The sequence below is a fragment of the Bufo gargarizans genome, chromosome 3 (genome assembly GCF_014858855.1).
Source record: "Bufo gargarizans isolate SCDJY-AF-19 chromosome 3, ASM1485885v1, whole genome shotgun sequence".
Lineage (NCBI taxonomy): Eukaryota > Metazoa > Chordata > Amphibia > Anura > Bufonidae > Bufo > Bufo gargarizans.
The window spans coordinates 284480187-284496158 of NC_058082.1; the positions used below are offsets into that span (position 1 = coordinate 284480187).

The window sequence follows — 15972 nt, forward strand, 5'->3', positions numbered from 1 at the left end:
ATCAAGCCAGAAAAGGAGGCAATATGGATAATAACAATACATTAGTAAGTGCCTTGTAGTAACTTTCTCTAAAGAGCAGACTGCTCTCCCTACTTAAGCCTCATGCACATGTCCGTGGAACACGGACCGTAAGATGCTGGCCTGGATTCCTGCTGAGTGCAGGAGCGCACGGCGTCATTGGTTGCTATGACTCCGTGCGCTTCGTGCCACCGCCGCTGCTGTACAGTGATACACTCATATAGATCATTAGTGATGATAACCTTCAGGGAATAATATTGGATAGGAGTTAATACCTAAGAGTGAATAATAGGCAAAACATTTTTAAGGTAGTCTAGGGTTGTCTAGAGAAACATTCCTAATGTCACCAGTGACCTAAGATTTTAAACAGTTCAAATCTAGAGCATCTACTCTTCTGTTGTGCCATTCTTCTATAGAGTGAATTGCCATTTAGTCTGCAATCAAGGTCCAGTTGGGGGTGTCCCTGCACCACCGGACACTATCCAATCAGTGCTGCCAGTATCAGACTGTGATACCCCCTTGGACCATTATTGCAGATTGTTGGCAATTTAGTCATGATAATCATCAAAATAATAATGGGTTTGAATTAAGTCATAAGAACAGATACTCCATAATTATCATTACACGCGGAATGCAAGTAGTTACTAAAACAGACATGTCAGACGAGGTGACAGATCCCCTTTAACATTCTTGTGGGAAACTTTCTTTGGCAATTTCTGCTGAACAGACTGACAACATGCTGCGCTTCAATTCTCCTCAGTCCTAATGTGTCCTCTCATTGTGTAGAGCTTATGCAGCAGGAAGCCTTTCATGTCTTCACTTACATTCAGGATTTTGCACCATCTGGGACTTAATTTTCACTTAGAAAAGCTTTGTCCATAGTAAGAGCTACATGGCATGCAGATATCATGGCAGGACCAGAAACGAGCATTGTGCAGACACAATTGCCTACTGATGTTCCTGAAGTTTAAATGAAAATAAAATACTTGTTTGTATAGATGAGCGGATTAATTCTCGAATTTGACTCTCTCTCGCTTGGGTGTTGGCTAGCCGGAGTTTGGTAACTGCATTATATTCCCATGCACTGGCTATTTTTGTAAAAGTGGCATTAGGCAGTGCAGCCATATTAGTTGTGGCTTCTGAAATTGGGCATTTTTCATGTTACAGTTATCCACGAAATTAAAGTTTGTATAAAATGTTTTCCTAATCAATCGGTAAACATTTGTTGGCTAATCACATCTTTTATGCAGCAGTAAAAATCATAGTTTGTTGGCATCCCATCTGCAAAACACGGATCCTAGCTGTGAGCATGCTGCCCCCCTAGAGAAAAATTACATTCTTGTGTGCAAAATGGACAAGATTAGGACACTTTCCGTTTGTTTGTTTTTTTGCTTGGTCACAGCATGGACTTGAGATGAACGGGTCCGCATCAGAAACAGACCACAAAAACGCACATTGGCCCGAACCTATAGCCCTGTGCATGAGGCCTTAGGGTAGGCTCATTTTCCTGCAAGTTTTTCATCTAAAGCCAGAAGTGGATCGAGCAGGAAGGAGAAGTTCTTATTTTATATTTCTGATTCCTTTTGAATCCACATCTGGCTTTGGCTAAAAAAACTATAGGAAATTCTGCCTCAAAACTAACTCTAAAAAACTGTGTGAACCTACCCTTACTGTATTATCAGTAAATATCGGCAACATTTTGGAGAAGTTACATTAATTTAAAAGTTACAAGTAAGATGCCCGTACTTCCTGATATCACTTATGTTGAACAATTATGCACATATGATTATTGACTCTATGGTCACTTTTAGTTTTGGTGTATATCTTTCAGAAATAAATAATTAAAACATTAGGCTATGTATTTACCCTGATTAATTTTTTCCTTTATTAAACTGGTCATACACATTAAACAGGGTTTCCAGTACTTAGATACTGATGGCCTATCCTCAGGATAGGTCATCAATAGAGATGAGCGAATCGAAGTTGACGAAGTGGAGTTCGATCCGAATTTCAGGAAAAATTTGCACCGAATCCGAATTTCCTTGTGGTAACGAATCACATTTTTTCCTAAAATAGCCTGTGCCATCTTGGATCCTGCCATTTTCCAGTGTGCTTAGTGCAGGGAGAGATGTCAGCAGGCGCTAGGGACAGTGCTAGAAAAGACTTCAATGTGCTGAAAAAACGATTTACAATTTTAGGGAAAGGATAGGGATGAATTATTCTGCTGCTTTTAGGTTTGCAATAGATGATACCTCTGTAATTCCAGCAAACCTTGCTTGTTATTGGGGTGCAAGTGCTGTGTGATACAGACATTAACAGGGTTTATTACTAGGAAATATTTATATGTCTTATAAGCCCTTGTGTGGTGCAATTATATGTTCTAAAGCCTTTTTGGGGGTGTATTAGTGGTAAAAAAGGGCTTATTTGCCGTTCAGCGGTGCAGTTATATGTTCTGAAGCCTTTTTTGGAACTACTATAGAGACATCCTATATAGTCAGTTGGCTGCTGCTTTTGAACGCCATCGCCCATCCTCTCGCAGGTCTGACCGGGGGGCCCTCTGCGCTCACGTTCCACTGCCATGGCTGCTGTGGGGAGATAGGAGCAGTACCAGCTCCATCAGCAGCAACTTGGGTCTAGAGTCGCTGATGAGCAGCTTTCTTCACCCGCCTAGTGAAGAAACTATTCACCAGCAGCTAGACCTGGAGCAGAACCTGAACTCGCCTGTCCACCCAAAATGTGGAAAGACTGACCTTTGTCAAGATGAATCAGGCGTGGATCAGCAAGGATTTTCAAACACCAATGCCTGATGCATTAGACTAGATGATCCATGGTGCCACACCTACACTTTGACAAAAGAGACAGTTTCTTCTGGCTACCTGCCTCAGCTATTATTCTGATGCTGCCACCCGCCTGATGCCAAGTGCTCCTTTTTACACCCACCATCGTCAGTGGGTTCTGTTATTGCCATCCGCCTCCCCACTCTGTCACCGGGTCACTCTGTGTTCTCCTGATGCTGCTGCCATCTCACCACTCAGGTCTCCTCATGCTGCTGCTGCCACCTCCACACTCTGTCATTGTGCCACTCTCTGGTCTCCTCATGCTGATGTCACCTTGCCACTCTGTGGTCTCCTCATGCTGCTGCCACCTCCACACTCTGTCATTGTGCCACTCTGTGACTTCCTCATGCTGCTGCTGCCACTTCCACACTGTCATTGTGCCACTCTGTGGTCTCCTCATGCTGATGTCACCTTGCCACTCAGTGGTCTCCTCACGCTGATGTCACCTTGCCACTCTGTGGTCTCCTCATGCTGCTGCTTCTGCCACCTCCACACTCTGTCATTGTGCCACTCTGTGACTTCCTCATGCTGTTGCTGCCGCCACCTCCACACTATGTCACCTTGCCACTCTGTGGTCTGCTCATGCTGCTGCCACCTCAACACTATGTCACTGGGCCACTCTGTGGTCTCCTCATGCTGCTTCTAACTCAGCACTATGTCACTGGGCTACTCTGTGGACTTCTCATGCTGTTCCCACCCTCCCCACTTCATGACTGGGCCACTATTTAGCCTTTTTTGCCTGGTTGACATCATCATTTATTTGACCCTTCTTCTGATCTGTCAGAAGGAAGGAAAAATGAGACGCAAAATAAATCCTGTCTATGTAGCAGCTGTAAGGCCTGTATGGTCCCATCAGAATTGGCCTATGATTTGGTAGCCAAAAGCAGGAGTGGGTACAAAACACAGAAGACATGCAAATATTCCATTCATGTGTCATCTGTTTTGGACCAAATGCTGACCGAGTGAAGGTGGATGCTCAACAGACAACCCCAAAAAACGGATCCGATTGTTCTGATTGGAGGAAGGGCAAAATAATCAGTGACTTCAACACAAACTTACAGTTCCCAGAGATGCTTAGCACTTGTTGGCCCTTTTGCCTTCACTCTGCGGTCCAGCTCACCCCAAACCATCTCGATTGGGTTCAGGTCCGGTGACTGTGGAGGCCAGGTCATCTGGCGCAGCACCCCATCACTCTCCTTCATGGTCAAATAGCCCTTACACAGCCTGGAGGTGTGTTTGGGGTCATTGTCCTGTTGAAAAATAAATGATGGTCCAACTAAATGCAAACTGGATGGAATAGCATGCCGCTGCAAGATGCTGTGGTAGCCATGCTGGTTCAGTATGCCTTTAATTTTGAATAAATCCCCAACAGTGTCACCAGCAAAGCACCCCCACACCATCACACCTCCTCCTCTATGCTTCACGGTGGGAACCAGGCATGTAGAGTCCATCCGTTCACCTTTTCTGCGTTGCACAAAGACACGGTGGTTGGAACCAAAGATCTCAAATTTGGACTCATCAGAACAAAGCACAGATTTCCACTGGTCTAATGTCCATTCCTTGTGTTCTTTAGCCCAGACAATTCTCTTCTGCTTGTTGCCTGTCCTTAGCAGTGGTTTCCTAGCAGATATTCTACCATGAAGGCCTGATTCACACAGTCTCCTCTTAACAGTTGTTCTAGAGATGTGTCTGCTGCTAGAACTCTGTGTGGCATTGACCTGGTTCTGTGTGGCATTGACCTGGTCTCTAATCTGAGCTGCTGTTAACCTGCGATTTATGAGGCTGGTGACTCAGATGAACTTATCCTCCGCAGCAGAGGTGACTCTTGGTCTTCCTTTCCTGGGGCGGTCCGCATGTGAGCCAGTTTCTTTGTAGCGCTTGATGGTTTTTGTGACTGCACTTGGGGACACTTTCAAAGTTTTCCCAATTTTTCGGACTGACTGACCTTCATTTCTTAAAGTAATGATGGCCACTCATTTCTCTTTACTTAGCTGCTTTTTTCTTGCCATAATACAAATTCTAACAGTCTATTCAGTAGGACTATCAGCTGACTTCTCCACAACGCAACTGATGGTCCCAACCCCATTTATAAGGCAAGAAATCCCACTTATTAAACCTGACAGGGCACACCTGTGAAGTGAAAACCATTTCAGGTGACTACCTCTTGAAGCTCATCAAGAGAATGCCAAGAGTGTGCAAAGCAGTAATCAAAGCAAAAGGTGGCTACTTGAAGAACCTAGAACATGACAAATTTTCAGTTGTTTCACACTTTTTTGTTAGGTATATAATTCCACATGTGTTAATTCATAGTTTTGATGCCTTCAGTGTGAATCTACAATTTTCATAGTCATGAAAATAAAGAAAACTCTTTGAAATAGTACGTGTGTCCAAACTTTTAGTCTGTACTGTATGTGGAATCAGATGACGAGTGTGTAAAAGGAGTGCACTTCTTCACGCTAACCTCGACCTGTAAGGCTAAGTTCACACTTGAGTTATTTGGTCAGTTTTGGCCCCATAACTGCCCAAATAAGTGAAGTGTGCTGTGATTCTAAGAGCGATGCCTGTCATCTGCGTGTCATACAGACTCACAGTATTATTTCACTACCATAACAGACTCCCTATGCATGTTACTGCAAGGCACTGTGTTCTACATCACTATACAGGCTCTCTGAAGCCAGGAAACAGCTGTTTTTTTAATGCGATTCGACACAAATAAATTCGGATCTAATCGAATCTTTTCGACTGAATCGAATTTTTGAGAAATTCGCTCATCTCCAGTCATCAATATTAGATTGGTGGGGGTCCAAAGCCTAGCACCCCCATCACTAATCAGCTGTTTCAGGCAGCCACCAGCGCCAGGAACTATACAGTGGATGGAAGCCTCTGTGCACTGTATAATTTCCAGCACTAATGCCTAAGAATGGGAGGTAAGCTGAAATACTCCGGCACTGCCACTACTCAGAGAACAGAGGCTTCTGCGTCTGACTCCGTCCTCTGTGTAGTTTCCAGCACTGGTGGGTGCTCAAAACAGCAGATCAGTGCAGGATGTCAGATCTATCATGAGGACAGTCCAATAATATCTTAGTACCAGAAAACCCCTTTTAAAGTAGGCCAAACCTGGTTATTTTCTCATTCCCTGCAGCAGATGTTGGATCGTACTTGTTTGATTTCCGCATTCCATATACTTTGATCCCAGCGGGGATAACTAAATTATCTTAATGGTATTGTCTATCTCAGTTTTACACTTGTTGTACAGATTAGGCTATTTTCACATCTGTGTTTTCCTTTCTAGTTTTGAGATCTGGCAGAGGCTCTTAAAACTGGAAGAAAACGCTACAGTTTTGTCTCCATTCATTGTCATAAGGGACAAAACTGAACAAACCGAAACGGAGTTCACCGAATGCATTCCGTTACATTTTGTTGTGTTCACATGCCGGACGTAAAACCGTTTTTGTGTGCGGCACGGGAAACTGAACATGCGTGGTATCAAAAACCATGTAAGGGTACTTTCACACTTGCGTTAAACTTTTCCGGTATTGAGTTCCATTCTAGGGGCTCAATACTGGAAAAAAACGTATTAGTTTTAGTCTACATGCACACGACCAGGCCATTTTTTGCCGTCCGCAAACCGCGGATCTGCAAAAAACTGAAATTTGTGGAAGGGAACGGGCAACCGTCAATATAAATGCCTATTCTTGTCCGCAAAGCGCGGACAAGAATAGGACATGTTAATTTTTTTTAGCGGGGCTGCAGAACTGAGCAACGCGACTATGCCGGCTGCGCGAACAAGTGGATGAGGTGAGTTTATTTATTTATTTTTTTAACCCCTCAATCTACATTTTGGTAAGCATTCTGTATTAAGAATGCTATTATTTCCCCTTATAACCATGTTATAAGGGAAAATAATACAGTGAATTTACTTTAATGGGGTCCGGGGTTGCTCATCCCTATCATCTCCTAGCAACCATGCGTGAAAATCGCACCGTATCCGCACTTGCATGCGGATGCTATGCGATTTTCACACAGCCCCATTCATTTCTATGGGGCCTGCGTTGCGTGAAAGAATATAGAACATGCTGCGATTTTCACGCAACGCACAAGTGATGCGTTAAAATCACCACTCATCTGCACAGCCCCATTGAAGTAAATGGGTCCGGATTCAGAGCGGATGCAATGTGTTCACCTCACGCATTACACCCGCGTGGAAAACTCACCCGTGTGAAAGGGGTCTTAGGGTGGCAAATATGCATCATTAGGATATATCTGGAATGCATACTTGTTAATGATAAGTGAATATAAAAGTACATTTCCAGACCCCAAATTGATTTCTTTAACAAGGTTGCATTTCTATTCTGTCATTTTCATTCTTTTATCAGGTGTTGGTTGCTGGCCAGCCGAGATAACCGTTTCTCTCGACGAATTTATAATTACTTTTCAAGGAGATCAAAACAAAGGAAGAGTGATATTTTCCAGACACACGCCTTACTAAAGAGAAAATGAGACCATATAAAGAAGCAGCAAAAAGGCAGTCTGTATACTGGTTTATGCATTAACAACGGACTGGTGTAGAAAGGGGCACTTTCCAAGGCTGAACACTTGCCTGAATGCCGTATCCGGCATTTTTTTCCATAGGAATGTATTAGTGCCGGACAAGAATAGGCAGTTCTATGGGGGTGCCGGCAGGGTGTGTTGCGGATCCGCAATGTACTACGGACGTCTGAATGGAGTATCATCAGTACTGTACTCTCAGAAAAAGCCTTTTAAAGTCAATCCATCCAAATCAGCCGTATGTAGAAGGTTACAAATGCACAGTCCACTATATCCCATATCTGTTAGCATGTTTAGGCCTCATGCACACGATCTGCATTTTTTTGACCCATTCATTTCAGCATGCACGCTCCGCAGCCATGCAAAAATGATAGAACATGACCTATTGTTGTCCATTTTGTGGATGGGTCCGCGATCCACTGCTGCTGCCCCACATCAATGGGGCGCACATGCCAGTGTGAAAGAGGCCTTGGGATTTCCATTGTTTGAATTGGCCTGGAAGGATACATTCAATACCTAGCCCTCATGCACATATTTTTCATCATATCATATCATATCTAGATTTTTGCGTATATATCTATTGGGCCACGCACACGTCAGTTTTTTTTGCGGATCTGTTTTTCCGTTCTAGAAATTATAGAACTTGTCCTTTTCTGGTCCATTTTTTTAAATGAAAACAACCCTTTCTATTGATGGGAGAGAGAGCCCACAGAATGCACACAGAAGGTATTTTTTATGGGCCGTAATACGGACATTGTTATGTACATGAGGCCTAATTTGCGTATTCAACCAATACAAAAATCATGTTTTCTCCATTATCCGGTCACATAAGCCACCACTCGTTACCAGAAATACCGGGCCGGGCTAGACAGACCCTTTTAACTGGTGTAATTTATAGAAAATTGACTTTCAATGTGTGACCGTACTAATTAGGAGGGAGGTTGTATTATTTGGTGGTGGAAATGTTTTCATCTGCCATTTTAAAGTCTGTCATATTGAAATGAACATATATATTTTTTCCAACGGGAAGGGGGTCATATAATATATCAATAGCGAGAACGTACTCAGAAACATGCTGAAAGTGTCAGTTTTGATCTATCTTTACTTGTTTATGAATTAAGAGAGACCAAGTGATTTACGTTTAGGCTCCATTCTCACGTCCGCAAGTGTTGTCCGCACCCGGATGCACAAAGAATATTGTTTATTCCAGTGTTTGTGAACTGCAGGTGATGCTACTTCACAGCACTGTAGGGTTTGCTTTTTCAGGTGAGCCCTACTGCGCCAAACGTAATATGGCCCCACTGAAATGGCAAATCCTACAGTGGTGTGCGTCTTGGGTTATGGTTCTTATATCTAATAAAGGAGTGTGTCATAGACAACAATTAGGGCAAAAAGACATAATAGAGGCGGCCCCCCAGTCTGACCCAGACAATACACTATACATTTTGCCCATTGGGTTTCATACATCAGCATTGTCACTGAATCACTGACAATGCTGCAAAGGTAAAGGGGTAGTCTCCTCTGCTGGCCTCATACATTTTTCTAGCTCATTATACACTGCTCGTTTCTAGGGGTTACGACTGACACTGCAGCACAAGAGCTGTCTGGGACAGTTGCTGCTGTGCATGCACCAAATAGGCCATTTTTTTCTATAGTGTGCAAGCACGACTACCACTGTTGGATTGCAGGGTGGTCGTAACCATGGAAACGAGCAGCGTATAATGTGATGGAAAAAATGAATCCAGCCAGCAAAGGAGGCAATATGGATAATACTATATTAGTAAGTGTCTTGTATTAACTTTCTCTACATGATAAATGCCACTTGCTGAGGTGAGACAACTGCAGATTTCCCATTCATATTTTTTATACGGCATGTGGATATTTCTTAAAATCTCACTGCATTTTTTAATCACTTAGAATACATTACAATTAGGGATGAGAGAATCGATTTCGGCTGCTTCATCCGAAGTCGATTCACATAAAACTTTGTTGTAACACTGTACGGAACAGGAGCTCCGTACAGTATTAGAATGTATTGGCTCCGATGAGCCGAAGTTATTACTTCTCAAAGTCTCGTGAGACTTTGTGTAATAACTTTGTGAATTAATTATTACTGTAAAAAAACTTGATACCGAACTCGGGTTCGCCTCCAAGGTACCTCATATTACAAAAGGCACGTGCCACTTTTAAAATGTAACTTTTAAAAATATAAACTTGACTTATTTGTCTCAATTTGCGACATTTTAACATCAGTAGCACTAAAATGCGACATTTTAAACCTACCAGGCCGCACTTGGGACTTTTGAAGCATAGTTGCGACATTTCCAGTGGTAAATTGCGACTTTTGTCTCAGACTTTTTGTTGGATGCCAATTTACTGACAAAACCCTGCTGTTTGGCTCATTTATATTAGATAAAGATAAATGTCTCCTGTTTTAATTCTTACCTATCACTTGTAAGCACAATGAATTGTTTTTATTTTCATAAATGCGACTTTCTGACTAAAAGTCGCATCTTTCTGCCATAAATGAGACTTTTTACACAAAACACCACCACATAAGCTGGCTTAATTTTCCGCAACAATTGAAGACATTTCTGCCGATAAGAGGATGATAAATGAGGCGTAATATGCGCCAATTTGATAGCCCCATCCACTTTGACATTTATGACTCATTTCTAGCGCGATGAATTCTTTAAGGTGAAAAATGTGGAGAAAACTGTTGATATATTTTGTGCAAATTAAAACGCCATTCTTTTTGGCAAATTTTACACCATAATTTTGGCACAACACGCTTAGTAAATGTCCCCCAGTGTGTGCTAAAATTTTAAAACGGTGCATATAGACAGTGGCCCTATAGAGCTAAATAATCTGACATTTTGTGGACCCCCCAAATGATGCAATTAAGTGCACTATAAGAGGGCAGCTATCGATGGGTCTGGAGCAAATTAAATGAAATGTTGCCAAGATGGCGCCAACCTCTGTTGATGTAACCTTTTATGACCAGAAAGGTTTTGTTTGGACACCTACCAATAATGTTCTCACGTCAAGTCATACACTTGCTACGTAGAATTCCATTACGGAGGATGTATGTACAAATCGTGTATGTTGAAACGGATGTCAGAATAATATACAGCTTGGTTTTATGCCACAGGCTACACCAGGAAACAGTAGAACATGTATTATAAACCCAAGTGTATTATAGCTGAGAACGATAGGCCTTCCTGGAGGAAACCGTACTCTTTGTTTTATTTCTTGCATAGACACAAACAAAACTATTGCCTGGTTCCCCATTCATTTTACAGGAAAATCCTCATTTCCCTCTGTCTCTACCGGTATCCTGCAAAGTGGCTAGTGACATTGAGCCATTTCTGTTGTAATTGGCATTAGACGTAATGAAACGGCCCAGAAAAGTGTGAAATTCTTTTGTTTATTGTCTTAATCTGTTGAAGTGAGGAGTTTATCATGGCCAATGTTACCACTAAAGACACACAAACTGAAGTGCAAGTAAGACACCGATGACCTTTTTACATTAGACGCCCGAACACGGTACATCCTGGTCACAGAACCTGCATGCAGATTTCCACTCATTTCCGGGGTCCACATGTATTTGTCTGGCTGCACCTGTACTTACTATTATATGTAAAGAATAAATTAAGGCAGCTGGACTTACTGTAGATTTCTTGAAAACGTTTCACTCATTCTTCCAACGAGCTTTCTCAATTCTGAGTGACTGTACAAGAATTCTCTGGGAATAAATATGTAACTGAATCAAAGTCTGGTAATTATACCCAGCATGGGGTCAGAGGTCATTATGCCCAGCATGGGGGTCAAAGGTGTTGATCCATTATCCTAATTGGAGTCAGTAGGTGATAATGACCTCCCAGAAAAAGGTGTCAAGACAGCATTGTATATGGCAGACAATAGATGTCTAACCCCCAAATGTCAACCCCCATCCCTCTTCACCTGGATACCCACTACAGAGGCAATTGAAACAGTCAGGAAACAGTTGCTACTAGACAACACCTTAGGCTGCAGAACAGAACTTAGCCCAGACCAAGTGTGTGCCTTACTGGACCTTTGTCTGAGTACCACCTACTTCAAGTATAAGGACAAGTTCTACAAGCAAAAACATGGCTGTGCGAGATCAAGTCGAGATGTTGCGATCTTCAGTTCTCTTATTCCACTGTACTTTAAAAGTCCTTCTTGTCGATTTTTATAGCAGAGTTAGGCAGACTGGCATGGGTGCCCTGCCAATCTGCCTAACTCTGCTATAAAGATCCACGAGAAAGACTTTTAAAGTACAGTGGAATAAGAGAAGTGAAGATCGCAACATCTCGACTTAATAATCATTACTGTGAGGGCTATTCTCCGCTGGCACTGTCCTCCAACATCCACTAGATACGGCACACGTGACCACTCTCCCTGTTCAGCGGCACGAACGGACGCACTTCAAGAGCGCGCAAACAGAACGTAGGACGCCGACGGCTGAAAGCCGCCGGTGAAGGAGATACCCTGCCTACAACTTCAGAGGATCGTTTGGACAGGTAATTCCAGCAGGCCGCTCACTGACTCCAGGAGACCCATCCAACAGGTAACTTCAGCAGAGCATATCCCAGCCATAGTGGGACGCCACTGCTGGTGGATACATTGCCCGCTGACTTCTACTTCAATTTTTACTCAATTTTGACCTGATTTACATGCATCTGAATATACATCATATATAGGATCTTATAATATCATCCACTTTTACCACAAGCTGCGGACACTATATATAGGATCCCATAATATTATCCACTTGTGCCACTAGCTGTGGATTTATATTCATATGAATTGGTATTTCCTAATTTGTCATCCATTGGAATTATTTACAGGAGTCATATCCATGGACTTGCATTTTTTTATGAACTTGCATATTTTATTCAATTCCACTATATGCACCACCTGCATAAAGTGAGAATAAACCGGACTGATTTTAGTTCATTACCTGTGATCCATTGACATTCCCCTCACCTTTTTTTTTTCTCTTCACCAACCCAAGGATCTTCCTACCACCCCCCTTCTGTTTTATATATATATATATATATATATATATATATACCATATATATATTTTTTTTTTTATGACATTTTTATGATACTTTTTTATCACCATTTTTTACTTGCCTATGAAATCATTACCATTTTACTCATCTATTAAATCATACCCAATTCCAGATATTAGTGTGCCAATCTCATATTTTACACACAGACCAGTACCTGCTATTTGATTCCCACCATTCTCTAGACCACAAACTGGAAGTCATCCAGACTCTACACCACCGGGCAGAGAAAATCCCCACCAGCACAGAGGCCAAGGCAAAGGAATTCAAACACCTCAGAGGGGCACTTAAAACCTGTGGGTATCCAGTTTGGGCCTTTGTCAAAACAGAAGGAAGGAGAAGAAAGAGCACCAAGACTACCAGTGAGGGCGAGAAGCAAGAATATGGTTATCCCATATGTAGCTGGGGTGTCTGAGAAACTTAAAAGGATTTTTAATAAACATCACATTCCTGTTTGCTTTAAACCCAGCAACACACTGAGGCAACAACTGGTTCACCCCAAAGACCCAACGCCTAAACACAAGATGGACAACATTGTGTACGCAGTCCAGTGCAATGAGGAATGCTCTGAACTGTATATCGGTGAAACAAAACAACAACTACATCAGCGTATGGCTCAGCATAGAAGAGCCAAAACCTCTGGTCAAGATTCAGCCATGTACTTGCATCTAAAAGGAACAGGTCACACCTTTGAAGACAGTCAAGTACGTGTTTTTGATAAGGCGGCCGATTGGTACAAACGAGGCATGAAGGAGGCCATCTACGTAAAAATTGAGAAGCCAAGCTTGAATAGAGGCAGGGGGGGTTAGACATCTATTGTCTGCCACATACAATGCTGTCTTGACACCTTTTTCTGGGAAGTCTTTATCACCTACTGACTCCAATTAGGATAATGGAATCAACACCTTTGACCCCATGCTGGGTATAATGACCTCTGACCGCATGCTGGGTATAATTACCAGATGTTGATTCAATTACATATTTATTCCCAGATAATTCTTGTACAGTCACTCAGAATTGAGAAAGCTTGTTGGAAGAATGAGTGAAACGTTTTCAGGAAATCTACAGTAAGTCCAGTTGCCTTGATTTATTCTTTACAGATGTACTTACTATTGTTTCAAATGGAAATCACAGAAGGGACATAATCCTGTCCGGGGGAATAATAGTTGAAAGTGGTAAGTATTTCTAGGGCTCACAGAAAGACCACTATTCTAAAACATAACCTTTAATTCTTGAATAGTAAAACCAATACACCCACAGCTGCTTTCCATCTGTGGACATCTTACCACCTCTTCTACTCCCTGTGGAACTCACAATCATCTGACACAAGCCTTCCCCCCTCTAACTCTAAGTATCAAATGTTTAATTGGGAGGCATTTTGGCCCAGGCGTCTCATGGCCATGATACGCTGGCAAGGTCGGGGTTAAAGGTCAATCATTATTATCTAGTATATACCGGCATTATTTAGACTGCACTAATAGGTCCGTCAGCATCGTGTCTGAGTTTATCTGTTGATAACAAATACTGAAATGGTCTGTAGGACCAAGAATCCCTTTAGGGGTCCTTAACTAATATTTAAAATCATATCTTTATTAATTAATTTCAAGACAACACACGAAAAAGGGGAAACAATTAAAGGTTATGTTTTAGAATAGTGGTCTTTCTGTGAGCCCTATTGTTTCAAATGGCATGTGGGTCTGTGCACCCTTAAGGCTTATGGACATGAGCGAGTTTCACACCTAGCTACTGTCCATGTTTAAAGGGGTTTTGCAAGATTTTTTTGCTCCGTACAGCATCTCGTTCCTGCTCTGAACAGAACTGTATTGAGCATGCTCTGAAGTTTTGGTGCACTGTGCAGGCACAAGATTAGGGGACCAGGCGAGAACAGTACATAGTACGTCTATGGCCCTGTGAAACCTGCAGAGAAAGGAGGGGCTTTACTGTGAAGAGGGATGAAACTTTGGGTGTACCAAGGGACTAGGACCCACCCTCCGTGCGCTGAACATCCCTGCAACACTGTGGCACTGTCTGAGAGATGCACCAGTCTTTGCCCCAGTGCAGCATGTGCCATATTCAGGGGCGTAGCTATAGGGGAAGCAGGGGAAGCGGCTTCTTTGGGGCCCTGACCCAGAAGGGGCCCATCCAGGAGGAGGAGGACTAAAAGATTTTGTCAGGGCCCCCTCAACAGTATTACACAATGAAATTATATACAGTGTAGAAAACAGATGGAACCACTGCCGGCCCTGGTCTGAGAGAGCGATCTTTACTAGCCAGAGGAATAGGGGCAGCATGAAAGAAAGGGGTTGCAAAAAATTACTGGGGGAGTCATTTCTAGTTACACCACTGGCCATATTCACAGCTGATGAATACGATGAGAGGGTCTAAACAATGCCAACATTGTTATAACCCATTTTTCACATCAGAAAACTGATGGACAAACTTGATATCCTGCCAGTTACAGAGACAAGGGCCATTACATAGGCCGTACTTATTTCTTCCTGTAGAAGATGGCTGACATTTTGCAGTAAGACAACCACTTATTGACTTACAAGAAGTTCTCTCTTTCTCCTTCCATGAAGAGGTTCTTCAGGAACTGCATTGTGTGTACAATGTATCAATGGTGGACAGGAAAAAAGAGGTCCATATTATGAGGAATACCTTATGTTTTACTATAAATTATGCACATTAGGATGTTAGAGTCACTTTGGAGGTGCATCCCCTGTATAAATGCCCAGAGCCGCTCCCCAAGTCTGTTATTATCCCTACTGAATTAGAATATTCCCATCCTTTATAATACATGATCTCATATATGCTGCATGAACTTCATTACATATCATTCTGATCATACCAGTACATATGCATATGAACAAATAATATATTCCAATCTAACACAACCTTTTATTTCTACAGTACTGATATGCTTATATTGTATGGATCATGATGCCGATTTATATTTTGTCTAGGCATTTCTTGTGAAATATGGTTACCTTGAAGAAGAAAAGGACTATAGCAAGGCGCAGCTCGCTGCAGCAGTAAGGTAAAACATGCATCCTGTATATGGGCATATATAAAATAATTTCAGCCCCTATAAATGTAGCAATTTGTTTTTCTGCAATGTGTTAGAGGTTTTCAGAGACTTTTGAACTGATGACCTATGCTCCTTATCGATTAGGATCCGACACTCTGGACCCGTCACGTTCAGCTATTTGAAAAGGACGCAGTGCTGCACTCGCGCAGAAAAAACTGAACGCGATTGCAGACAAAACTGACTGAACTTGCTTGCAAAATGGTGCGAGTTTCACTGAACGGATCTGGACCTAATCCGTCACGTTCGTGTGAAAGAGGCCTAAGGGGGAGATTTATCAAAATGGTGTAAAGCAGAACTGGCTTAGTTGCCCATAGCAACCAATCAGATTCCACCTTTCATTTTCCAAAGGAGTTGTGAAAAATGAAAGGTGGAATCTGATTTAT

At 42.4% G+C, this 15972-nt stretch overlaps 1 protein-coding gene across 1 annotated transcript in view; it reads left to right on the forward strand.

Moving 5' to 3' along the window:
- The window catches only part of MMP28 (matrix metallopeptidase 28), a 75078-nt gene that overhangs the window by 18480 nt on the left and 40626 nt on the right, over positions 1 to 15972 (forward strand). The window contains exon 2 of the mRNA XM_044288149.1: positions 15465 to 15538. Coding sequence (XP_044144084.1) covers positions 15465 to 15538 — 74 coding nt within the window. The remainder of the gene's footprint in view (positions 1 to 15464; positions 15539 to 15972) is intronic.